Below are 25,825 nucleotides of genomic sequence, written 5' to 3'. Positions count from 1 at the left end.
ATGAAAACTAAATGCCTTCCAGACTGAAGATGCTATGCATGGTGTTGAGAGATAGACTCTTGGCATCTACAAACAAGATCCAAGCTTTAAAAATGTGGAGGTGTCAGGTCTCATCGACTGGGCATATCGTAAATATCTCCAGCTCGTCATGCGAAACAAAATCCTACACGCTGTAATACAAGTAAACCTGGAGGATCGATAGAAGATAATTTGAACTCTGGTCAAGTCTTCAGAATCACGCTCCACAAACCAAATATCCAGATCAGGCAAACAGAGATACAAGTGAGACAATCTTGGTTATGCATCATTTCACACTTTCGGAAATGTTATAGTTTAAATTATTTGCTTAAGTTATTGTATGTAAATCATCGAAGACAGGTGAGTGTGTGGACAAGAGACTGTAAGGCAGGAAGGCTCAACGTTGAAGTACTCTTTTGCTGATGGTTTTAATGGACTTTTTGGATTCAGAGATTGCTATTGGAAATGTACAAAATGAAGGGGAAATCATTTGGGAGTGAAGGTTAAAGGACTTCCCACACCAACTTGAATCATTCACAGTGGTGGCATCTGCTATGGAACAATGGCATATTTAACACACCAAAGCATCAACTCTACTTTGCAATCTCTGTTATCACTGTTCTGTACTCCTCACCAGATGAAGAAAAGCCTTTTTCATTTCTCGCCTTAGAACATGAAGTAGCGAATCAAAGTTTTTAATTTTTTCGTATATTATTATTATTATTATTATTATTATTATTATTATTATTATTATTATTATTATTATTATTATGGTTGTGATTCAATTGCTAGTACCTATGTTCAAGAAATAAAAGTATATAAAATTGGTGTGAAGTTATACCAGAAGTAAGGGTGAGGACAGAACCTTCCTTTATGGTAACCAGGGCTCGTAGAAGTATTCTTACTTATGTAGAAGAATTAAAACCAAGACTGTGTAAATGTTGCTATTGACTAACTGTGATGAAGGCAAGTTACTTTTCCATAGAGCTTGCATCATGTCTGGCCTCAGTGTTGTCACAGTCATTCAAAATAAGTCATGGCGTGTGCGTACTATAACACAGTTATGAACACTGTATCTCTCATGAGAAGGCAAGTCACTTTTTATTTAATTTTTATATCTATTATACATGGTACATGAAGTTGAAATTTTACTGATGAACATCTTTATATCAAAATATACTTTGTAGAGTAGGTACTGTAAAAAGATGCGTCCCTGAGCTGCTTTAAGTTCTTCAGTTGCAAACGGTTCCCTCTTGACAGCCAACGTTAATCTGAAACATTAAAAAAAGTTCCAGTTTACAAAGAATTTCTTGGGTAAATGAAAGTAAATTTTTCGGTAAGATTTTATACTTTAGTAGGGATTTTCAGATAATGTCTTAGAACAGTACCGAGGAACGATTACTTTTATCAAATTACGAAATCCACGTGAGTGAAGCCGCAGGTAACTGCTAGTCTATAAATAGGCCTATGTAAAATAACATGTACTGACAGACTGATTCATTATCGCCGAGCCATGACATTTTTGGGATTTATTTATATTTATTTATATTACAGTGTAGATGCTCGCTAAGAGAGGATTTTTAGATATTCCGTCTCTAAAGGGGTGAAAAGGGGGGTGAATTGTTTAAATGAGTATTGCTATATCTCCAAAACCTGACAGTTTAGAGACGTAAAATTTGGTATTTGGAATCTCCTTTAAAAATAAATAACTCATTTTTTTTTTCTTTCTTTCTAAAAATCCTCTTAAGGGGTGTGAAAAGAGGTGAAAGAGGGGTTCAATCCTTTATATGAGGTTACTTATATATTAAAAACTGAAGATATTACAGACATGAAAATTGGTAATTGGGATCTCTTTTAAAATTAAAGATATAAATATTTTTTGTTTTTGGAAAATGCACTTAAGGGGAAGGGGGAGTGTGAAAAGGGGGTGAATTTTTAAAACGAGTAAATCTACGGCATATCTCAAAAACTGAAGATGTTACAGATGTGAAAATTGGTATTTGGAATCTCCTTTAAGAATAAAGAAACAGGTATTTTTTGGTTTCCTGAAAATCCAAGGCAGGGTTTGGGGCGAAAGAAGTGAAGAAAGAGTTAAACTCTTTTTATGAGGACACTGATATCTCTAAACCTGAAGACGTTAGAGACGTAAACATTGGTATATACATATATATATATATATATAAGGCAATAGGCACCCACTAAGGAAGGGTTTCAAAGAATTCTGCCTGTAAGGAGATGAAACGGGGGTAAAAACCTAAAAACCAAAATATTCATTCCTCCGAAACCATTGACCAGACAATGTTGAAATTGCACAACAATCAGTGCTTCCCTTTCTGTGAAACAGAGGTTGAAATTTTATGTGATGGTTGCTCCTATATCTAATAGATTTTTAAATAAAAATTGTTCTTAAAGCAATACAGGGGTGAGGCCTGATTACAAAAATATCATTTTCTCTCAAATTGCTTGACATACGAGGTTAAACGAGGTTAAATTTCCACATGGTGGTTACTCCTCAATGCCTTGGATTTTAAATAAAAATTGGTCTTAAAACAATGCACCTCTAAGGGGTGATATCCAACGACAGACATATTTATTTGTCTAAAACCATTTGACATACGAGGTTAGAATTTGACATGATGGTTGTTCCAATATGTTTTAAATTTTAAATAAGAAAAGGTCTTAAAACAATACACCTCTAAGAGGTTTTGGCTGGGGGGTGACGACTTATGATGACAACATTATTCACCCCTCCAAACCGTTTGACATTTGAGTTTTAATTGTTACAAGAACTTTGGATGTTGTAGGTTTCAAATATGATATAATTCAAAATATTTCACGTGTAAGGATTGGGATCATGTAGAAGTTGTTGAAGTTGTAAAAGTAAGTCTCCACAACAGGCAAGGGTTTAACGGAAATAATCTTGAACTTGATACACAACTGGAGGAACATTCTTTTAGGACTGTATACCATTAATGTGGAGTGAATGTCTAATATTTCAAGATTTAAAGCTCCCATACAATAGGCCTAAATAATAAAGGAGGTTTCATCTCTATTTTTATCAGAGATCGGTGCTTCGTATGCTGTAGATTTTAAATATGAAGTGGTCTTCAAACAAAACACCTCTAAGGGGTTTTCACTGGGGGTTGAGGAATGATGACAAAAATATTCACTTGTATGAAACTGTTTTGAATTACGAAGTTAAAATTTCAAATCGTATCTTAGGTATTAAGTAACAGAAAGGTTGAAACAAATTTAACCCTTCAGAGAGGTAAATGGGGAGGTCAAAAACAAATATAGTCATTCCTTCCTCCGAAACCGTTTAAAGTACGAAGACACAATTCTAAACAGCGGTATATATTTTAAATCCTAGGTATGAAATAGGAACCTTTTTCAAACATTCCACCCCTAAGGTGTTAAATGGGGTTATCTCCGCAAGCTAAATTATTTATCCCTCCAAAACCGTGTGACGTACAAATTTGTAGTTTCATGAGAAGGTTCTTGGTTTATGTCCTAGATGTAAAATATCACATACTTCAAAATATTTCTCGCCTAAGGGGTTTAGATACATTAAAATTGTTCATATAGGGTGGTCTTCTATGTCCTCAATGTTATGAAATATTTTGAAACCAATCACCACCTAAAACACATTCACCACATTACTGTCCGACATCTAAATTTCACAGGCTGATCGCTTTTACATCTTAGATGTTAAATAAGGTAGGCATTCAAATTCTTCTGTATGGGGTTCAAATGCGTGTTAGAAAATAAAATGAATAATCATTCCCCAGAACCATTTGATGTATGAAGTGAGGGTGTATTTTACAGCCTCAGTCGACAGTAGACTCTCCAAAATGTAAAACTTTGAAAAATAACTTCAATTTGAAACATGGGTATCTATTTAATTTTGTCATTTCATGAGGAAGTTTATTTCTGTTTCGACTACAACCCTGTTCATACTATGAAAACATTTACACACTGGAACCCATAAAACTAAGGTTACGTTATAAGTAGGTTCCCACCTTCCAATAATTATCAATTTCTATATAATAGTTTTATTAACTACATGATCTAAACCAGCTTAATCTCTAGGACATGTTTCGTTCTGATTATGGAACATCTTCAGCTGAAAGATTTGACAAAATGGCAAGACAATTAAAACATATGATAGCTATGATGATAAAATAAAATGTTCATTCATGCTGGTTAAAATTTCAACAAGTCAGTGTCCAAGTGACGAAGTAAAATCGGCGTAAGGGTTCTTCTTTATATTGAAGAAGTGTGTATTTATAAATCTTGGATCTAAAATTAGAGATGTACAAGATTTTCTTAACGTATAGTTATCGGGGGAACTCTTGATAAAACAACCATAGTTGAAGTTGAGTTGCAGTTGGACTATTAAAATGAGTCTGAAACAAGAAGAAAATGAGTAAAACGGAGGATATTTTAAAGGAGAAAACCTTGTGAAAATGTATGTTCATGAGAATAAAAGGATAATGGAGTTGATTACCTTATAGTCGATCGTGTCGTATTTGACGTCCTCCCTTATGCCATATCGTTAACTGACTGAGTTCTGTGTACGTGTGTGAGGCACTTGCGGTGGGCGGGGAATAGCGGAAGGAGAGGTAGGTGAAGTGAGGAAAGCGGGTGGAATGTTGTGTAGGGTGGAGCTGAGGAATGGCGCTGTGATAGGCTAGGGGAAATGGAAGGAAAGGTAGGGGCAATATTGTGTAGGGTGGAGCTAATCGGAAGGAGTTGTGTTGGTTGTTTTTTGGGATCCTTTTTGTTGGTTTTTCTAGATGAGTCTAGTTCGGTTAGCCTCTTCTAATGAAATGAAATGGCGTATGGCTTTTGGTGCCGGGAGTGTCCGAGGACATGTTCGGCTCGCCAGGTGCAGATCTTTTGATTTGACTCCCATAGGCGACCTGTGCGTCGTGATGAGGATGAAATGATGATGAAGACGACACATACACCCAGACCTTGAGCCGACGAAATTAACCAATGATGATTAAAATTCCCGACCCTTCCGGGAATCGAACCCGGGACCCCTCTAACCAAAGGCCAGCATGCTAACCATATAGCCATGGAGCCGGACGCCTCTTGTAATAATATATTGATATTTTCTGTGATTTCGTTAATATTCTGGCTGAGATTTTGTTTGTGATCAATCTCAATACAGTATAGATATTTTCAAGAATATTCATTAATTTGCCTTTGTTTAACGTTCGCAGAATGGTCAAGTCCCTTTCTGTTGATGTAAAACTGTGTTTATATTCGGCCATATGAAGACTCTTGGCCGAGTACTTCCTATGTTTTTCAGCATTAGTATGTTCTTGATATCTTACTAAGAAATTACGGCCTGTTTGTCCGATGAATGAATTGGCACAATTTGAGCATTTAAGCCTATATATCCCCGAATTTAAATATTTGTTATTACTTGCAATGCTTTGGTAATTGAAAATTAAATGTTGATTGTTGTTACTGGTGCGAAAAGCAATTTTAAAATTAGTTTCTTAAAAATATTTGTTATCTGGTATATATTCCCATTATCATAAGTAAAAGTTTTTCTTTTTTTTTATGTTCTTTTATCAGCTGTGTTTGAGGTTTATTCTTAATTTTATTCATTAATCTATCTATGTAGTGTTTGGTGTATCCATTGTTTATCGCTATTTTGTAAATGAGATTAATTTCTTTTTGGAGATCGTTTTTGGACAAGGGAATGTTAAAGGCTCTATTCAACTTCTTTTATGTGCCTCAGGATGGTACGAATCTTTTCGTATGGTATTTATAGTTTGAGTCGGTTTTCTAAAGATTATAAAGGATAACTTTTCTTCTTTCCTTTCAACTGTTAAATCAAGGAAATTTAGTTTTTTAATTGTTCTCCGTTTTTAACATAAATTTTATGAAAGGGTCTAAACTGTTAATTTGATGTAATAAATTAGTGCTACTATTGATTTGTTCATCTATAATTGCAAAGATGTCATCGACAAACCTTAGCCAGATAATGATACCTTATTCGTCGTTTAAAATTTTATGTTTTTCTAAGTGATCCATATATATTTCAGCAAGGATACCTGATGCTGGAGATCCCATAGGGAGACCACTTTGTTGATATACTGTGTTATTGAAGGAAAACCCATAAAACCCATAAAAGTATGTATGTATTATAAATCAAATTTCCAAAACAAATGCATACGTGCCAACTTTCCCAATGATTTTAGCTTATTCTTTTTTTGTTAACTTCAAACATTTGTTTTCACATCTTGCTATTTCAGCTCTGTACGTCAGTGGCCAGAAGTCGTTCCCTCATTGGCCGTTTTCAAATGAAATATCAACCTTTATTAATACGAGAAATGCAAACTTGTATACCATGACGCTTGTATAGATTGTCAATCTCTCGTTCTCGCATGCTGTATTCGTGTTCGTTCACATCAGTCGAGTCCATTCTAGAGACAAGTCGCTAGATTTGGAGTCTTTGTAGTAATTTAATGTTAGAATTCCAAGATAGGGACTAGCGACTTTTCTTTAGTTTTTAAGAGCCATTTGGAGACAATTCTGGCAAATTTTAATTTATTATTTGATAAAATTAGCATTGCCCTTAGCATAATCGTGTGGGTGCAAATCTCTGCATTCACTAAGTAATGGTATCTAAGTGCATGTCTGATTCACACATGTTGAGCACGAGTTCATACTATTTTCGGAAGGCTTATCAGAGACCGATCATCTCACGCACGTACTTCCTGTGAGGGAATAGAGATGTGTAATTTTTAGCCTTGTAGCCTCGTATAGCAACAGTCGAGTTTTGAGACAATAAGTGTTATAAATACAGTAGAACTTCGTTATAGCGAGAGTTCGTAACAGCAAAAATTTTACTCGCTATACGGGATTGTCGTTATGTCCGATTTTGTATAAAAGTCGGAAAACCCCTCATGCACATTAAAATCTGTATGAAACGGCAATCAGTTTGTTCAAAATTTGCGTTTCCGCAGATGATATCCACACTATGGCTTACTTGTTTATTATTTTTCGAAATCCAATACTACGTGCAAGTGTATGTTTAACTTCATTCTGAAAAAATATAGTACCGTATATCTCCAAATCCAAGATGAACCCCACTTTTTCCTTCAAAACTTTAAATCAGGCTCAAAAAGTACTTTGTAAAATCATATGAATGCCTTGTAGTACAGTAGGCCTACGCATTTTTAGACTATTTTTAGACGCCGAACATTGACTTTCGTCATGCCATACTTCTTTCTTTTTCTTGCAGCTGCACAATAATTCTTTATTTCAGCGGTTTTAAGGACCATTAACTTAAAATTGGCATAATAATACCGAAGAGAACCCGTTGAAAATTTGCCAGGAATACCTATTCCATGCGTCTCTACAATGCATCGATCCATCAGGAAATTATTCTTGCTGTCTATAAAACTGTTACTTTTACGCAGCGTCAGATATAACCGGCTACCGCTACACGCACGTCTCGCTTGCCGGGTTCGGCCAAATTCAGCGGCTAGCGATGTATAGGCCTAATCGTGGACGTTGAAAGCCAACGAACGAGTTTATTGCGCCACGGTATGGCCATTCCACCCTTGCATTTTTCGTGCACATACCTCACAATTTCATCTTCGACTTCTTTAAAGCGTCCTTGTTGCGGACCACTGAATGCATTTTTTGTACAGTACACATTTTTTTTTAGCTCTTTGTCTTCACGCTAACACCAAATATTGGCTTTAGTTAGGCCTACGCTGTATTTTCTTGCCGCTGCACAATTATGCTACATTTCCGAGTGTTTAACCTCTTAACATACCAATTATTTACAAAATTGTGATCTTTTTTTACCTAATTTTTTTATTGTTAAAATGGGCTATTTATTGAAAACTAATGACAGTGGTAACAATAAAAATACACTTTTCAAACTTAACAATGAAATGTAAGCCACCAAAAAGTTCCTGCTTTAAAATCCCAAGTATACTCGTGATATTTTTTACGGGTTCTAAAATAAATAACACAGCACTAAACAGATGGCAAGTAATACAACATTACACTCAATACTGTTCAAATGCTTGTGGCTGTGTGAAATGCCCTAAAACAAGGATCAACACACAATGCTACATCGCTGGAAAGCCGCGAAAACGAACTGCCTGAGTCACCGACATCGACTACGGTTGAGTCAGAGACATCTGTTGGCAAAAATAGGACCCTAAAGTAATAATTTCATAAACACCTGGCGGAAATATTGAGAAACAACAAGAAACGAGAGTATATTCGGGCTTTTAAATTAGGTACCGACCAATGAGCGACATTCCCGAGTATACTCGGGATTTTATTTTATATAAATATATAAAACCCCGAGTATACTCGGGCTTTCGTGTTAAGAGGTTAATAACCATTAACTTAAAATTAGCATCATAATATCGACTAGAACCCGTTGAAAATTTGCCGGCAATACCTTTTCCACGTATCTTTACAATACGACTATCCATCACCAAAATATTCCTGCTGTCTATAAAACTTAATTGTACTAAGCACCAAGTACAATAGACGCGTTATAACTCTGCCACTGAGTAGCCATGGTCTTTCTAAGAATTCGAAGGGTCGCATGTTTTGATGCCATTCTGCAGATTTGACAAACGTTTTTGTAGTGGCTAATAGAATGCCATTCTCTCTTCACTATTTCCTAGATCCCGTGACGTTACACAAAGGCACTGTATAACCAGTTGTCGCGGCTAGCGATGTATAGTAAAGAGGTGGTCGTTTATTGTCAATGAGTTCTGTGCACGTGTGAAAAGAAGCAGCGTGGTTACCGTGGTAGTTGCCAGTGGTACCGGTATTAATTAACTTACTGTTAGGCCGCGAATGCAACAACCCTTGAGTTTTCGCAGGAGATTCTGAGAAAAAAGTCTTTGATTCGGAGAAATACGGTATTACTCCAGAGGTTTCATTGGCAAATACCTCAGTTTTCTTCTTCAAACAGCGCTGCCTAACCTAACCGTATATGTATCATGAAACATACTTGAAACGCATGTAGAGAAATGATAACCACCTCGCGTAAAATTTACATGTAAATAGCCTTTCCGAAATTTAACTAGACGCGAGAAGATATGAAATATCCTCTGAGATCAGTGTTGTACTCTGCCATATCTTGAGGTGTATCACATTCTTACTTAATTTCCATATATAACATTAAAATTAAGATATAATTTACTTCAGTCTTTATTTTTAACGGGTTAACAACTGCTTTTAAAGTTAAAAATTTCATTGTTCCGTATTGAAGAATATTACAGTTAAAATTGAAATAATTGATAAATAGATTCAACCTATTCAATACAAAAGAATAAGAAATGTAGTAAATTACATTCCCATTTAATAATAAGTAGAAATGGTACCGGTTTCGACCCTAGTCCAGGTCATCATCAGCCGATTAAAACATGAAAAACAATGCATAGGAAAAGGAAAAGATTAAGTACACTCCGGATCAGTAGAAGAGGCGATATAAAAATGAATGCGGGTAGACACTGTAAAACTCAGAAGGAGTAAAATGCAAGTCACTCAAAAGAAAACAGTGCGCAATTCTCTGAGCGGCAGCATGGCACACGCAGCGCTAGGCAAAGTCCCACAATGTTTACGAATGGTGGAGAACGGTTAAATGAGCCAGTTTTTAAACACTGTCAGGCACAAAGTCACATCACAATCGAACACATACAAAGATCCATAATCGTGCAGGAGTTGAAGACGAGTAGGTCCATTGAAGCAACTTGCCAGCTCCCGGTGATCAGCACGACACATTCAATATCAGGCACTGTGGTTTCAAACGCCAAAGTAAAATGGAGAATAGCTTGAAGATCCAGTAATTTTCCTCGGTCGCGGGAAAGTAAGTATATAGATAAATATAATACAATTCAATATAATTGGATAAGTAATTGTGCTCCTATAGAATTCTTAGAACAGTTGACGTGAAAAAACATTGTTAATGGAATTAAACCATTAAAATAAAAAGTTAGCAGCTCACTAGTGCACATAGCACGGAAACGATGCCAAAGGTAAATCGATCGCATCCAATATCACTTGTGTATGTTATTTTTGGTTGAGTGACTGTTTTGTAATGTTTTAATTTTGTTGCTATTGACAGGCACTTTTTGTTGTAGGTATTCTTGGTGACATATTGTCACCTTATGCTAAAATATTGTTCTTTGGTCAATTTATTTATTCTGTTTTGATTTCTTGGTTTCCTATAGCAATTTTGTTTATGAGTTGTGGGTCAGTTAACATGATTACTGCCTTTTCTAAGGATATTCCAAAACAAATTTTCTGTGCTATTTCCTGTAGTGATATAACTTGTCTGGTTTCCTGAATATTGTTGGACAAGAACACAAGGTCATCAGCAAATTTTAGGCAATTTAAACTTATGTTGTCTCTGGGTCTTCCAATTTGGATGTTCCGTGGGTTAAGTTTATCAACATTCACTGTAGAACTCTACAGAGAATATATTTCTGACTGGAATGTGAAACATAGGCAGATTAAGTGGGTTATTCAGCAAGCAAAACTAAACTTCACTGAGGCTGATGGCTTGCTCCCCAAAGTTGAAATTTAGGAATTCAACATCTTTTCCTGTCCCCAACCTGCCTCCTGGTGAGGGCTCTTATCACATTCATGAGGGATGACAAGGAACAGTGTGATTGTACTATGTAGTAATAGTGAAATTTGTGAAATTTAATATGATGGGAACTGGGACTTTGAATTTACAATGTGCTAAGCAAGAAAACTGTCGTTTTGTTGTACTTTTGTTTTGGGATCCACCCCACCTCTTACAGGAGGATTATTTAAAAGTATTCTGTAAGTAACTTCTAAGACAAAAGTCAACAACTATCATATGAAATTTCAAGTTTGTGTCTCAAACAACTTTTGAGGAATTAATATTAGGCCTAATGTTTTTTGATTTCAATCCCCAGAGGGGTGGAATTTCTGAAAACCTTATCTTACTTAAGATCTGGGACATAAAGAGACCAACCATTCTGTGAAATTTCAACTTTGTAACAGCAAACGATTTGAGAAATGGATATTTTAATTTTCAGGTTTTAACCTGTTTCAATTCCCTTATGGGTAGAAATTTTTTCAAATCCTTTTTAGTGACATATAATTCTCATGCAATGAATCATATAAAACTGGACATTTTGTCTGGTGTCAGCTAATTTCTCAGTGAATGCCATTCAGATTCACAAATTTCACAGTCAAAAAAAAAAAGTGCATGAGGTGACCACAAATTTAAACACTGTAATTTCACTGATACTATAGCAGCAGTTTGCTCCAGTGTGGTCATTGTCATTTACCTCAACGTGTGCCAAGTCGGTATCAACTTAGCAGACCAGAATTTTCCTGTTGGTGTCACAGCAGCCTTGGGCTAGAGGAGTGTACTTGTTTTTGAATGGAAGATGATCTGTCTTCTTCAGAAGTGATGCAGAGCCCAGCTGGTGGTGAAAGTGTTCCCCTCGTGTCATATATATAAAGAATGGAATGCAGAGAAGACTAGGACAGCCATAAGAACACTCACATTTTCAAATAGATAGCTTCTCTCCTCATCAGTTCCAGTTGATTCATTTCTTCGTGTTTCTTCTTCCTCCAGTGCTAACCTGTCGTTCTTGGGTCCTTTTCTCCTTTTGTGTTTTACCACCTGTATTAATCTTTATCTTTCCTGTCTTTACCTGCTTTATCATCCTACACTTCCCACATCAGTACTGAAGATCTCTCAAGAGGTTGACACCTGGAAGTAGAAACAACAGACCTGTCACTGTCTTCCTGCCAGTGCCATGCTAGAGCTTATAATTCTCAACTCACAACTTGCTGAGACAGCGTTACCTTTCAGGAACATTATATTTTCTTCTTTACCTGAAGTTACTTTTCTAGAGCAGTGAAACTCAGAACACTTCTTCAGTTTCCTGTATGTAAGACATTGTAAGTAGTGTAGCACTAAACCACCTCCATGCTTTTTTGTTATACTAGTGTTAGCAAGTTGCACAAAAACAATTATGACTAATATCTTAAGTTGTGGTTTCTTGGTATTTGCCTGGTAGTTGACAGCAGTAATCTTATCAGTGAGTACATTGGAATGTGATAGCAATAATCTAATCAGTGACAGTGTGGTGCTCATGTGTTTATGGAGAATATGTATGTTTAAAAGTGCATTAGTTTAAGGAATATTTCCCTCTGAATTGCTGCTAATGTGACTTTCTGGAATTGAAGGTTGCCCATTCGAAGTGGCCGTCAAGAACCCAGCTGTGGGCCAGGATGTGATTGCTACCGGTCTGGGACTCTATCAGTCCCGTGCAGGCAAGGTGACGACGTTCGTCATCGAGACGCTAGGACATCCATCCAAGGAGTTTGACGTGCTCATCACCGGACCGCACGGGTCGGCCGTACCTGTCCGCTGCTACCAGCAGAAGGATGGCAACCTCTTAGCAGAGTTTACTGCTGTAACTGCAGGTAAGTGCACAAACAGTCCCAAAGGTCAGTTATATTTACCAGAAATACAATATCCTTCTTCTTGAATGTGCTATGTCAGGTGAATAGCTCCATATTCTCATCCAGTCTTGAATGTTGTCTGGGAGAATAAGGAGGTCTCTGAGGATTGGCAAAAAGGAATAATCATCCCAATTTTCAAGAAAGGTGATAAGAAAGTTTTGAAGAACTACAGAGGAATTGCTCTAATATCCCATGTTGCTAAGATAATGGAAAGGATACTGGAAAGTAGGATAGGTTTGAGGGTTGAAAATCAGATACAGAAAAATCAGTTTGGTTTCAGAAGTGGAAGATCAACAATAGAGCTCATTTTTGTTATGAAACAACTAATGGAAAAGCAATGGGAATATGGGAATGATATGGTGATGACATTCATTGTCATTGAAAAGGCATATGACATTGTCCCCAGGACTAAAGTTTGGGACAGTCTGGTGCAAAAAGGAATTGGACAGGGATTAATAAAAATGCTCATGGCAATGTACAAGGAATGTTGTAGTTGCCTGCAAACACAAGTTGGCAGGACAAGTTGGTTCAAAATTACTAGTGAGTTGTGTTGTAAACAAGATAAGGTTTACAAGAACACAACTTATTTATTTGCTTCACACAGAATTCTACAGTATGTACAAGAATAAAACATAAAATTGTCTTGAAGCAAAGTAGATGATTAATCTTGAGAGAGTTTCTGTTTCTGTACACTGTGTACACTCTGAATGTATTTACACTCACTGCTATCTTGAAAAGATAGTTTTCAACTATCACGAACTATATCTTTCCCAAGAACTATCATTTGCACTAGCATAGATTAGCTAAGAGAGTTCCTTCTAACTTGAAGTGTCTGAGTTCATAAGCTTGTACTAAATGAAAGCTATGTTCACAATTAGAGAATCTAATGTGTGTGTCGGAGCTTGAGTGAGCTTGGGATGTGTGGCATACAACATCGGGGCTCGACCAGGATGAAGGAACTGGAAAGTGGAACAGTGACCTGAGGTGAAACCTCATACTACCAGAATTCCGTCCACCTGGTTGAGACACATTTTTAAGAGGAGTAGCCTCCATGTTCGACGTTCAGTGTATTCTGGAGCAGGACACTGGGGAGAATCCTCATAAGTGACAGACAGGGAGCTCCTTATATACTGCACATGACCTAACAGACACGCGCACTGAAGACTGCGTGTCGAGTCTCGAATGATCCACGCTTGCGTGCGTGCGGCTGGCTGGCGCTGAGCAAAGAGAGCGGAGGACATACGACAGGCTGAGACAGCGAAGTGTTCTATCACCAATCCTGTTTACAATAGTAATGGATGACATCATGAGAACAGCAAAAGCATCATATGGAGGAAGAGAAATGAACATGTTATTTGCAGACGATATTGTGATTTGGGGAGAAGACAACAGGAAGGTTCAAGAACAGTTGGATGTGGTGAATGGGAAGATCGAAGAATGTGGATTGAAAATAAGTGCAGAAAAGAGTAAAAATCTTGTTATGACTAGAGGGGAGAAAGAAGGGAAAGGTCAGATTAGACTTGCAGCCAAGCCCCTGGAGACGTTCAAATACCTGGGGAGTGAATTAATGGAGAATGCTCGACTGGATGCTGAGAATACTAAGAGGATTCAAGCTGGAAGTTGTTTCTATCATAGTATAAGAAACATGTTATGGGACAAAGATGTGCCAATGGAAGCAAAGGATACTATGTACAAGATGTATTACGTACCCATAACAACTTACGGAGCAGAAACTTGGACAATGACAGTCGAATACAGGCAGCCGAAATGAAGTTCTTGAGGAGTATGATCCGGAAGAGTAGAAGAGACGAAATAAAGAATGAGAAAATCCGGGAAGAAATTGGAGTGGAGAAAATGAATGATAGAATAGAGAAGAGCTGACTAAGATCGTTTGGGCACATAAAGCGAATGAGCGACGAAAGAATGCCAGAAAAGGTGATGGAAATGCAAATGCAAGGAAGGAGAGGCCGTGGACGACCACGATTGAGATGGAAGTACACAATCCAATGCAGTATTGTAGAAAAAAAACCTGGACTGGGACACTGTTAGTGGAGGAGTGGTCAACTGATATACAGTATGTGGAATTACTTCAAATGATACTATACAACTGGTATAAGATTAATATTTACATTGCATTTATTTATTTACTATTTTTTTTTTAAACCCGTTCTGGATCCTAAGTAGCATAACGACCTGCTGCGTCTTAACCAGAGCCCCTTTTGCCACCACTTTTCAGAGTTCCTGAAGGGCCTTCACAGCTACCGTAGCGGTCCCAGGGCCCTCGAAGTCCCCACTGTACTTCACCCCTACAGGCAGTCCCCTACTTTGGCTGTCCAAACTCCTTAGACCAGGGGATGGAATTAATTTATTCACACACATTTTTTTAATTTACAATAACCTGCACTGGTCGAATGCCCTCTAACACTTCATTTATTTTCTCTGTTGCTGTTTATTCTTTTCTTGAATATCTGTACAGATTTTGGAAAAGGATCAAACACTACCCCTGGTAAACTGTTCCACTCCTTCACACCCTTCCCAATGAATGAAAATTTACCCCAATCGCTTCTGCTAAAATTCCTTCTAATTTTATATTTGTGCTCAGTCCTGCCGATATAATTATTTTCCAACTGAAGCCTCTCACGGATTTCTCCCAATGCTTCTTCTCCTGTATAGGCTCTATATAATCCTATAAGTCTAGTTTTCTCCCTTCTCTTACTTAAAGTTTCCCACCCAAGTTCCTTTAACATTTCTGATACACTACTCTTTCTCCTGAAATCCTCTGTTACAAATCTTGCTGCTTTCCTCTGCACACTATCTATTTCTTTTATTAGGTATTCTTGGTGAGGATCCCAAGCACTGTTTGCATATTCCAATAATGGACGAACCATACTCAAGTAACTTTTTTCTTTTAATTCTTTGTTGCATCCTTTAAGTAGCCTCATTATGACATGTAACGATCTGTATGATTTCCCAACAACGTCATCAACATGACCCTTCCAGTGCAAATTAATTTCAAATCTCACACCTAAGTATTTGCACTTGCCATCTTTTGGGATAACTACCTCATCCAAAGTATATTCAAATTCAGTTTTAAAGCTCCTGTTTGTAAATATTGTAACAGTTGATTTGCCTCCATTAACCTTCATATTATTTTCTTCAACCCATTGTTGGATACTCTCAAGGTCCCTTTGTAATTCTGAACAATCCTCAATTGTATTTATTTCCCTATAAACAATTATGTCATCTGCATACAATCTTATTTTTGATGTTATATTGTTCCCTAAATCATTTGCGTATATTAAGAAAAGTAACGGACCGATTATACTACCCTGTGCAATTCCCTTCCAAACTTTCTCTTCCTGAGATACATTATTTCCTACTTTGACTTTCTGAACCCTTGAATTTAGAAATGTTTTCACCCAACGTGTAACCCTTACGTCCAATCCTATTCCCTCCAGTTTCTTTAATAATATTCCATGTTCCACTGTATCAAAGGCTTTGGAAAGATCTATGGCTATGCAATCTAACTGGCCTCCTGAATCCAACTGATCTGATATGTCCTGCTGAAATCCCACCAGTTGTGCCTCGCAAGAAAATTTCTTTCTAAATCCATACTGGCTCCTCATGAACCAATTTTTATCATCACATATCCCTCTGATGTACTTTGATATTAAACTCTCCAGTATTTTACAAACTATACTGGTCAGGATGATGGGTCTGTAGTTCTCTGGTTTCCTTTTATCACCCTTTCCTTTATAAATTGGTATTATTATAGATTCCTTCCATTCCTTTGGTATCACACTATTATTTATGACATAGTCAAAGAGAAATTTTAAATAAGGCACTATATACCACCCCATTGTCTTTAATACCTCCCCAGTAATTTGATCACTTCCTGCTGCTTTTCCTTGCTGAAGCAGTTGGATTTCTCTGAAAATATCTTCATTTGTGAATGAGAAGCTTCTTGTTTCCCTCTGTCTCTCTCCCTCTGTATCTGCTGTTTCGGTTTCCAAGTCCTGACAATCTTCTACTGAATCTCTGAATTCCCTACTGAAGAGGTTTGCTTTCTCAGTATCTGTTAAATCTAAAAATGTAAACAGTACAGATGTCCAAAAAATAAAGCATTTGCACAGGGGAACCGGCATAATTTATCCTCGTCTTTGAATTGTGTGATTTTTTTTCTTTCGTTGCGTGAGGTTATGTTCGTCAGTGATTTATCCAAGTGCATTATTTGAACATTGTAAATGCACCTTCTTGGATACATTTTGGAAATAGTTCTTTTTTCATGGCATTTTACATGGCAACTGTGAATCAAGGTTAAATGCATGCAGTAACGGGCCTTAGAATATTTCGTAATGCGGCAAGGGTTGGTACTTCTGAATTGCGAATTGCGGTTAATTCAAAATCACGTAATTCGGAAGTCCGATCTTTGAGTCCCAACGACTTGAATTAACGAGGTTTTACTGTATCTATTTCTTTGTCAGAATCCAGTTGGTTGGCGACATAGCAGCCGAAATATTTGAAGGAATTTACTCTTTCTACCTGACTGTTGATATCTGTATATTCCTCACAAGCGAAGACCAAAAATTTTGTTTTTTGATGAATTAATGTTTAAACCAGTCTTTGATTCTATTTGATTCACTTGCTTCAATAAGTGGTGGTGTTTCTCAATTCATGATCGCTCCAAAATTGCTTAAATATTCTGTCCAAATAATAGTTAAAAGTGAAAGAATCCAACCTTCTGCACTGTTGTCCTCTCTGCTAATGATGTTATCTGTTCTTCCAGGAACGTACAAGATAGAAGTGTCTCAAGGAGCTAGGGCGTTGCGAGGGTCCCCTTACTACTGTCAGGTGTACGACTCGTCCAAAGTGAAGGTGGCTGATGTAGGCTCCAAGACGGTGTGCGTTAACGAGAAGATAGCCTTCAAGTGTAAGTGTGTGTTTGTGGTGTTAATCAAGGTCTCTATTACATGGCCTGTAGCCATCTAAAGATTAACCTAACTGTTGTAGTGCTGAGGAGGGATGCAGGCTTTGCGGAGTTGGACGTGACGGTGACGAGTCCGCTGGGTCAGGACCTACCTCTGGAAGTGAAGAGCTGGGCTGACGACAAGGATACAGACCTCATTGAGTTCTGTCCCTCTGTACCTGGCAACTACCGCTTCAACATCACGTACGGTGGTTCCCAGGTACCGTTAGTCTTCAGGAAATCACTGGTATTTTTTCCAACCAAAGTTTACAAAGAAAAGGACATTACTTCATTTTGTGTTTTTAGCATAGAGACATTAAGTGGATATTATCACTAAGTGAGGCTACACACGAAACCTTGGAACTTTCAAAATTATTGTTCTCATACAGAATTTGCAATTCACACTTTTGTGCTCATTATTTCGAGAACCAAGTAATTCAAAATATTTAAATAGGGAAATAGAAATTCCTTAACCCCTTCTCCATTATATGTTTCCTCTGTTTCCATTCTTGACCGCTTGCAAACTCACAAGTTCGTAATACACTATTATGTAATGGACCCCCTGCATGATGGCCAAAACAAGCTACAGTGCCTAAGACATGCTGTTATTTCTATAAGAGACAGAGCAGGGAGGATTGTCCCCATGCTCCGCATACCACCCGGCAGCAAGGGCCAGGGAAAAACCACAAAGGCAGACATAGAAAGATGGCCTGGCAACGGGTACATGTCGTGTCCTTGATTGTGTACACTTGGGGTTCTGAAATTCCCAAACTCTCATTGTGTAGTATGATTACAATTTTACTTGAAGAGGTAAATTAGCATCATTAACACTATTGCAATAAACATAAATGACTGAATGATATGGGTACATTTAGCAGTTGGAGGACTTGGGATTAGAATTGTCTCAGTCTACTCACCATGCGAGGGTTCAGATGAGGATGAAGTTGACAAGTTTATTGAGTGATATCGTAGTCTAGGTCAACAGCAAGGATATGATGGTGCTACTAGGTGATTTCAATGCGAGAGTTGAAAATGGAACTGAAGAATGTGGGGAGGATACATAAGCTAACAGGAATGGGAAGAGTTTACTGGACTTCTGTGCTATTTTGGGTTTAGCAGATATGAATACATTCTTCAAGCACAAGGCTATTCACCGCTACACATGGGAGGGTCCATAATAGACTATATCATAACCAAAATTTGTTAGCAATGTGCAGGTATTCCAGGAAATTTTGGATGATACAGGCAACCGTCTGATCTACAGTGAACTAAGCATCACTAGGCCTAGGACAGAGAAAGTGAAATCTCTCTGCAGACGAATAAGCCTAGAAAATCTCCAGCATGAGAAGTACATGGATATGATGAGTGAAAAGTTCCAAACAATGGACAGTAAACGGTTTTAGGATGTGTAAAGAGGGTGCGTGGCATACAGGGAAGCTGAGCAAGGGAATGCCTACGAACAACTGAGTGAACATCATGGTGGAATGATGAAGTGAGAGCAACATGAGTAGCATTAGAAGTGGCTGATGCAGGCAGCGAATTGTACATAGACAAAAGAAACAGAACAGAGTCATGGGAAGAATTCAGAAATAACCTGGAAAGGCTTGGTCATGCATTAGGGAAACCTTTCTGGACAGGAATAAAGAATCTTAGAAAAGGAGGGAAAAAGGATAAATTAGGTGAACTCATAGTAGATCCCAGGCAATTTCGGGACAGTTGGAAGGAATGTTTTGAAAATCTTGTTGATGTTGCAAACAATAAACTTCATGGGCAGGAGGACAATTATGTTGCTGAAATTATGCTTGAGGAAGTGGAAAGGATGGTAAATAAACTCCATTGGCATAAAGCAGCAGGAATAAAAGAAACTAAAACCAAAATGGTGAAGTATAGTGGGAAGGCAGGGATGAAATGGCTTAATGAGTAATAAGACTAGCATGGAATGTTACTAAGATAACTTTTGATTGGACAAAAACAGAAACTGCACCTATCTATAAGCAAGGGAACAGGAAGGATTGCAACAACTATCAAGGTATTTCATTGATCAGTATACCAGGCAAGTGTTCACTGGCATTTTGGAAGGAAAAGTGCAATAAATGGTTGATGGTAAGTTGGATGAAAACCAGTGTGGTAAGCAAGGCTTTGTTGTTCGTAGTTTACATGGATCACCTGCTGAAAAGTGTAAAGTAGCAGGGAGGGATTTAGTTAGGTGGAAATGTAGTAAGCAGTCTGGCCTATGTTGACGACTTGGTCTTAATGGCAGATTGTGCTGAAAGCCTGCAGTCTAATATCTTGGAACCTGAAAATAGGTGCAGTGAGTATGGTATGAAAATTGGCATTTCAAAGATTAATGTAATATCAGTAGCCAAGAAACCTGAGAGAACTGAATGTCAGATCAAATCAAAAATCAAAATCTCTTTATTTGCAAATGATGTGCCTACCTCGGTGGCAAATGGTACACTAAAATACATTATTGTCAAGCACTAAATATTAAATTAACAAGAGAAGAAAATTTTCCTATAATACAATATTATACAATTGAACGCTAACAATTTTTTCCTATTAAAAACTCAGCTCATCCTTAATAAATTTATATTGTTTACAAAATTCTACTTATAATATCTCCTGTACTACTTACAAATATAGTCAACTGATATACAGTATGTGGAATTACTTCAAATGATACTATACAACTGGTATAAGATTAAACTTTACATTGCATTTGTTTATTTATTTTATTTTTACCCATTCTGGAACCTAAGTAGCATAACGACCTGCTGCGTCTTAACCAGAGCCCCTTTTGCCACCACTTTTCAGAGTTCCTGAAGGGCCTTCACAGCTACCGTAGCGGTCCCAGGGCCCTCGAAGTCCCCACTGTACTTCACCCCTACTTTGGCTGTCCAAACTCCTTAGACCAGGGGATGGAATTAATTTATTCACACACATTTTTTAAAATTTACAATAACCTGCACTGGTCGAATGCCCTCTAACACTTCATTTATTTTCTCTGTTGCTGTTTATTCTCTTCTTGAATATCTGTACAGATTTTGGAAAAGGATCAAACACTACCCCTGGTAAACTGTTCCACTCCTTCACACCCTTCCCAATGAATGAAAATTTACCCCAATCACTTCTGCTAAAATTCCTTCTAATTTTATATTTGTGGTCAGTCCTGCCGATATAATTATTTTCCAACTGAAGCCTCTCATGGATTTCTCCCCATGCTTCTTCTCCTGTATAGGCTCTATATAATCCTATAAGTCTAGTTTTCTCCCTTCTCTTACTTAGTTTCCCACCCAAGTTCCTTTAACATTTCTGATACACTACTTTTTCTCCTGAAATCCCCTGTTACAAATCTTGCTGCTTTCCTCTGCACACTATCTATTTCTTTTATTAGGTATTCTTGGTGAGGATCCCAAACACTGTTTGTGTATTCCAAGATTGGTGGTACACTGCTGGAACAGGTAGATAATTTCAAGTACTGTGAAACTCGGTTAAGAAGTTCCCGCATAAGAAGTTTTCCTGCCTAAGAAGTGTGATATTCTTGGTCCCTTGATCAGTTGTATTAAGATATATGTATATTTTTCCCGTTTAAAGTGTTCTGTTGTAAATATATTTCCCGGTTAAACCGTTCAGATTTTAGAGCCCCTTGAGATAGAAAACGTCCGCTCAAAGCAACCCATGGTTAGAATCCTCCAGTCTCCGCGCAAGTTGCACCCTGTGTTAGACTGTTCGCGCGCTCGTGGTGTGTGTCTGGTGTTACGGAACATGTGCCGGCCTGCCAAGGCCATATGACATCCCGCTATGACAACACGGACAGCAGATGCTCACTCTCACCTTGTGGAATCGAATCAAACTCATCAGTCGAAATTTCCACTCCAGCCTTCATCTCGCGGAATAGAATCGAATGGGATTCTACGTGGGAAACATAAAGCACGCGATGGACGGTTTGATAAAACTTTAATGCAGTAATTTGCCGGCCGCGACAGGGTGAAGTCATTAATCGAGGTGGCCTAAACATTAATTAAAAACAGTAAAGTGTATTTGTCCACAACATTACTGTTAATCTACCACAAAATTGAATATTCTAACCTGTTTGATTCTTCATTCCCTTGCTTATTTCCTTCCAGGCATTCTCTCTTACATTGTTGTTGCAATAATACTTATGGGTCTTGCCGTAGAGGAAATTACGTTTTTGAACTAAACTGATAAGATTTTCCGTGTCCATTATTAGTGAGATGAATACAATAAACTTCCCGACTCTATGCGGGAAACAGCCGACTTGCCAGCAGCCAGCCGATACACATGCTGCCACAGCCGGCCGAAAGATCCCGATCGTTTACGAAGTTGAACGAATGTTGATATCCAACTGGGTGTTGGTGGGAGGCACACAGATGCGTTGCAATACCCCGTGTTGGCATAAAATTGAAAGTTACTTTTAATTTTACTTTTATACGAGCTAAACATTGTATTATCGTGTCACTCGTAATTATTACATCGCATTATTAGAACGTAGCACAAGGATGAAGAGACATGAAATAAAATTCTCGCGGGGAAAGAAACTGTTTACGTTTAGATGTGCTAGCGTTGCTATTGCGCCTTTATCACTCCTACGTAATACCCCATATACTTTTCCATGCACTCATTTCTGCAACTTCGAACCTGTGTTTCTTTTCTTCATTACCTATAGCATGAAGAGGATTGAAGCGGGAAAATAAACTCAATACTAGCTTGGCCATGCGTTACTTGTGAAACAGCCAGAAACTACGCCCGTTGCCGTGACAACCAGTAGGAATGCAGGGGCGATTTAGGCCTAGGTTCTAATATCTCTAAGAATAAGTTGCTAGATTTCCCTTTTGCTGCTGTTGTCCTTGAAGCAGGTGTCGGGGGTGTCAGGAAGATGGAAAGCACATGCTAACAAACTGTAGTACACGTCTTGCTTTTGCGTCTTGTAAGCCTAAGCTACGGATTGCCAAGCATAGTGTAGCATCATAATTAGTATGAATAGGAGTCGGTGAAGTTAGTTGTAATATCAACGTACAAACTTTTTAAGTGAAAATGAGCAGAACTCAGAGGAAAGAGATCAAGCGAAAGGCACTAACAATAAAAGACAAAGTGGAGATTATCAGGAAAGTGGAGTCATCTACACTTTCCCGTGTTGCTTTGGCAAAGGAGCTGGGGATGCCGCCGTCTACTTTGAACGGTATTATAGCGAAGAAAGAAGAGATCTCTGCTTCTGCAGGGAATACTTCAGCAAACTGTAAGGAAGTTAAATCTGAAAAGTACGATGAAATAGAACAAGCTCTGCTAATGTGGTTTAAACAGCAGCGAAATTTGAACATACCTTTCAGTGGGACTATTGTGCAGGAGAAAGCCGCACGCAAATTAAGGGTACCTTTTACCGCTTCGAACGGGTGGCTGGACCGCTTTAAAAATCGAGCCGACATCGTTTACAAAACAATTTGTTGCGAAGCAGACTGTAAGTGCGGAGGAAAGGAAAGCGTGGAAGGAAATGGTTCTGCCTGCTAAAATAAGGAAACCTCGCAACCTTTTTATATAACTTAATATGTTCCCTTCTCTTATCAATTATATTTATAATACGGTATGTTCAATTATTTTACTTTATCTCTAAAAATATTGTCATGATAATCGATTTTTTATATTATGGCTTTCTGTTAGCAGCTCTTATATATCGGCCTATTTCAGTATTGTCCACAAACAAGGAAATCTGTTGGCTGTGTGTTTCACATGTATTTCAAAGTACAGAATAAGTTTTTGGGCATTACCCCTTTTAAGAAGTTTCCTGCTTAAGAAGTTTTTTTTTTTTGCAGTCCCTTGGAAAACTTCTTAACAGAGTTTCACTGTATTTAGGTTGTGTGTTCTCCCAGGATGGTAATATAGTGAGATTGAATCAAGGTGTCATAAAGCTAATGGAGTGAGCTCGCAGTTGCGATCAACAGTGTTCTGTAAAAGGGAAGTCAGCTCCCAGACGAAACTATATGTACATCGGTCTGTTTCAGACCAACTTTGCTTTATGGGAATGACTCAGGATGTCTTATTCATAAGTTAGAAGTAACAGACATGATTGTAGCAAGAATGATTGCTTGTACAAACAAGTGGCAACAATGGCAGGAGGGTACTTGGAATGAGGAGATAAAGGCTAAGTTAGGAATGAACTCGATGGATGAAGCTGTACTCATAAACCGGCTTCGGTGGTGGGGTCACGTGAGGCGAATGGAGGAGGATATGTTACCTAGGAGAACAATGGACTCTGTTATAGAGGGTAAGAGAACTAGAGGGAGAACAAGACAACAGAGCTTAGGCTAATTTTCTAATGATTCAGAGATAAGAAGTATGAAACTAAATGAGGACACAGACCTAATTGCAAGTAGAGGATTGTGGAGGTGTTTAATAACTTCACGACCGGGCGAGTTGTGCGGTTAGGGGCGCGCAGCTGTGAGCTTGCATCCGGGGAATAGTGGGTTCAAACCCCACTGTCGGCAGCCCTGAAGGTGGTTTTCCATGGTCTCCCATTTTCACACCAGACAAATGCTGGGGCTGTACCTTAATTAAGGCCACGGCTGCTTCCTTCCCACTCCTAAGCCTGTCCTATCCCATCGTCACCATAAGACCAATCTGTGTTGGTGTGATGTAAAAAAAACAACCCCTTTTTGGAGGCTTGCAGACTGAACAATGAAAGGCTTGACAGTCTATAAAATGAAGATGTATGCATGTGACTTTACTATTCTTTTACAGTACTCCAGTCAATTGGCACAGATTTTTCTTTCCAACAAGTCCTTTTACCACTATGTGCATCTTGTTACATCCTTTACTACAGTTTTTCTTTTACTTTCTATTTTCTTTCATCTCATTTCTATTTTATATTATTTTCTTCAACAGATCCTTAGTCATCATTGTACAGTTCCAGTTTACGAGCCTCTTCCACTTCTTCCTGTCCATATACAACTTGTCTTGGAGAATTTCATCCACCGTACATCCCCTGGTAACTAGATCAACCCTGATCATGTCCCTCCATCGGGTTTTAGGTCTTTTCTCCCTTCACCTGTCTTTCCAAACTTATTCTGGCTATTCTTGTAGGCTCCATCCTCATCATGAGCCCGTACCACCGTAGTCTTATTCCGGCTTCTTTCCTCACCTCATTTCTTAACTTGTCCGTCTTGGTCTTCTGGATGGTGGACCAAATAGAAACCTAGCAATAGCACATTCACCATACTAGCTAGGTACAGCTTTACCAGTTCTCCTTCAGCATCCGCTGTTATCGACCATTTTAAAATAAAACAAATATTTTCAAGGCTCCTCTCTAGCTCCATTCCCATGTTCTGCTTTGGCATTTTATGCCTCATGTCTTCTTTAAGTGTTAAAGATTATCTTCAGATATTTTTTGGAAACTGTGCTATTTCAATTGTTAGAATTTTGATGCTAATTTTCTTCTGACGTGTTAACGCAATGATGATACCGCTTCTTAGTTTTGTTAACTAGCTGTTTTGTCATTTTTCCTTGAAAATATTTAGTTCTGTTTTGCTGTATTTCCATTCCATTCATAGAATGAATCATGTTCCTGGCTTTTTGTAGGCTCTCCAATTACATTCCTCGTCGAGGACTTGGGCGTTGCTAAGGCGTCGGGAGATGGACTGACGTGCGGTCAGGTGGACATGCCAGCTACCTTCAAGGTGTTGGGACCAGGACTGATGGGAGAGCCAAGCGTACAAGTGGATGGACCAGATAGTGTGGCAAAGTGTACCCTGGAGCAAGAGAGCGAAGGTGTCTACGTGGCAACATACACTCCCGTCGAGGTTGGGGTGTTTGATGTTCGTGTCACGTGGGATGGCATCCCTATAGCTGGTGAGTAAATTATAAGCAAACTCCTGAATATTTTTAAGGAGGGAGAGTGGGTTCGGTATTGTTGGAAGGCGAATTCAAAACACTGCACTCAGGGAATAGATAATGTAAAAAGCTAGAATGGGTAAACTAAAGAGTGACCTTCTGCATCCAGCGAAGACATCAAACTGAGGAAAATGGTGAATAAAGTGTTCTTGGGTTGGTTTTCACAACACTGAATTAAGTGAATGATAGTGTCTGGGCCTGTCCTTCAAAGAACTGAGGGCCGAGTTTCATCTAAAATCATGAAGGTCTGACATCATGGTTAGCTGATTTGAGTCCTATTGATGGAAAAATTTTCACAATCGGAATGTTGGCCAGTGTGGTAGGAGAGGTTGTGGTAAACACATTCTAGTCGTTAGATAGCACGTCAAAAGATTGGGTTCGGTTCCAAAGCTCTCCTCATTGTTCGTATGGAGTGAAGGCGTATGA

At 38.3% G+C, this 25,825-nt stretch overlaps 1 protein-coding gene and 1 long non-coding RNA gene across 3 annotated transcripts in view; one reads left to right on the top strand and one right to left on the bottom strand.

Annotated features, from left to right (window-relative positions):
- Positions 1 to 25,825, top strand: part of jbug (filamin-type immunoglobulin domains fbug) — a 292,423-nt gene that overhangs the window by 229,625 nt on the left and 36,973 nt on the right. The window contains exons 38-42 of one of the 2 annotated variants that reach the window (XM_068230428.1): positions 12,253 to 12,492; positions 17,318 to 17,461; positions 17,542 to 17,722; positions 18,306 to 18,307; positions 25,088 to 25,357. In XM_068230428.1, the coding sequence (XP_068086529.1) occupies positions 12,253 to 12,492; positions 17,318 to 17,461; positions 17,542 to 17,722; positions 18,306 to 18,307; positions 25,088 to 25,357 (837 nt within the window). Of the gene's footprint in view, positions 1 to 12,252; positions 12,493 to 17,317; positions 17,462 to 17,541; positions 17,922 to 18,305; positions 18,308 to 25,087; positions 25,358 to 25,825 lie in introns of those variants that run through there. The other variant, XM_068230427.1, reaches the window with a different exon arrangement.
- LOC136885731 (uncharacterized) lies at positions 1,103 to 12,068 on the bottom strand. The gene is made up of 3 exons (XR_010861600.2): positions 11,869 to 12,068; positions 11,564 to 11,773; positions 1,103 to 1,289 (listed from the first exon to the last, which is right to left on the bottom strand). It is a non-coding gene; the product is annotated as an uncharacterized lncRNA (long non-coding RNA).

This window comes from Anabrus simplex, chromosome 14, assembly GCF_040414725.1.
Source record: "Anabrus simplex isolate iqAnaSimp1 chromosome 14, ASM4041472v1, whole genome shotgun sequence".
NCBI lineage: Eukaryota > Metazoa > Arthropoda > Insecta > Orthoptera > Tettigoniidae > Anabrus > Anabrus simplex.
Note: the sequence above shows the minus strand (reverse complement) of the source record. Positions and strands in the feature narration are given on the sequence as shown.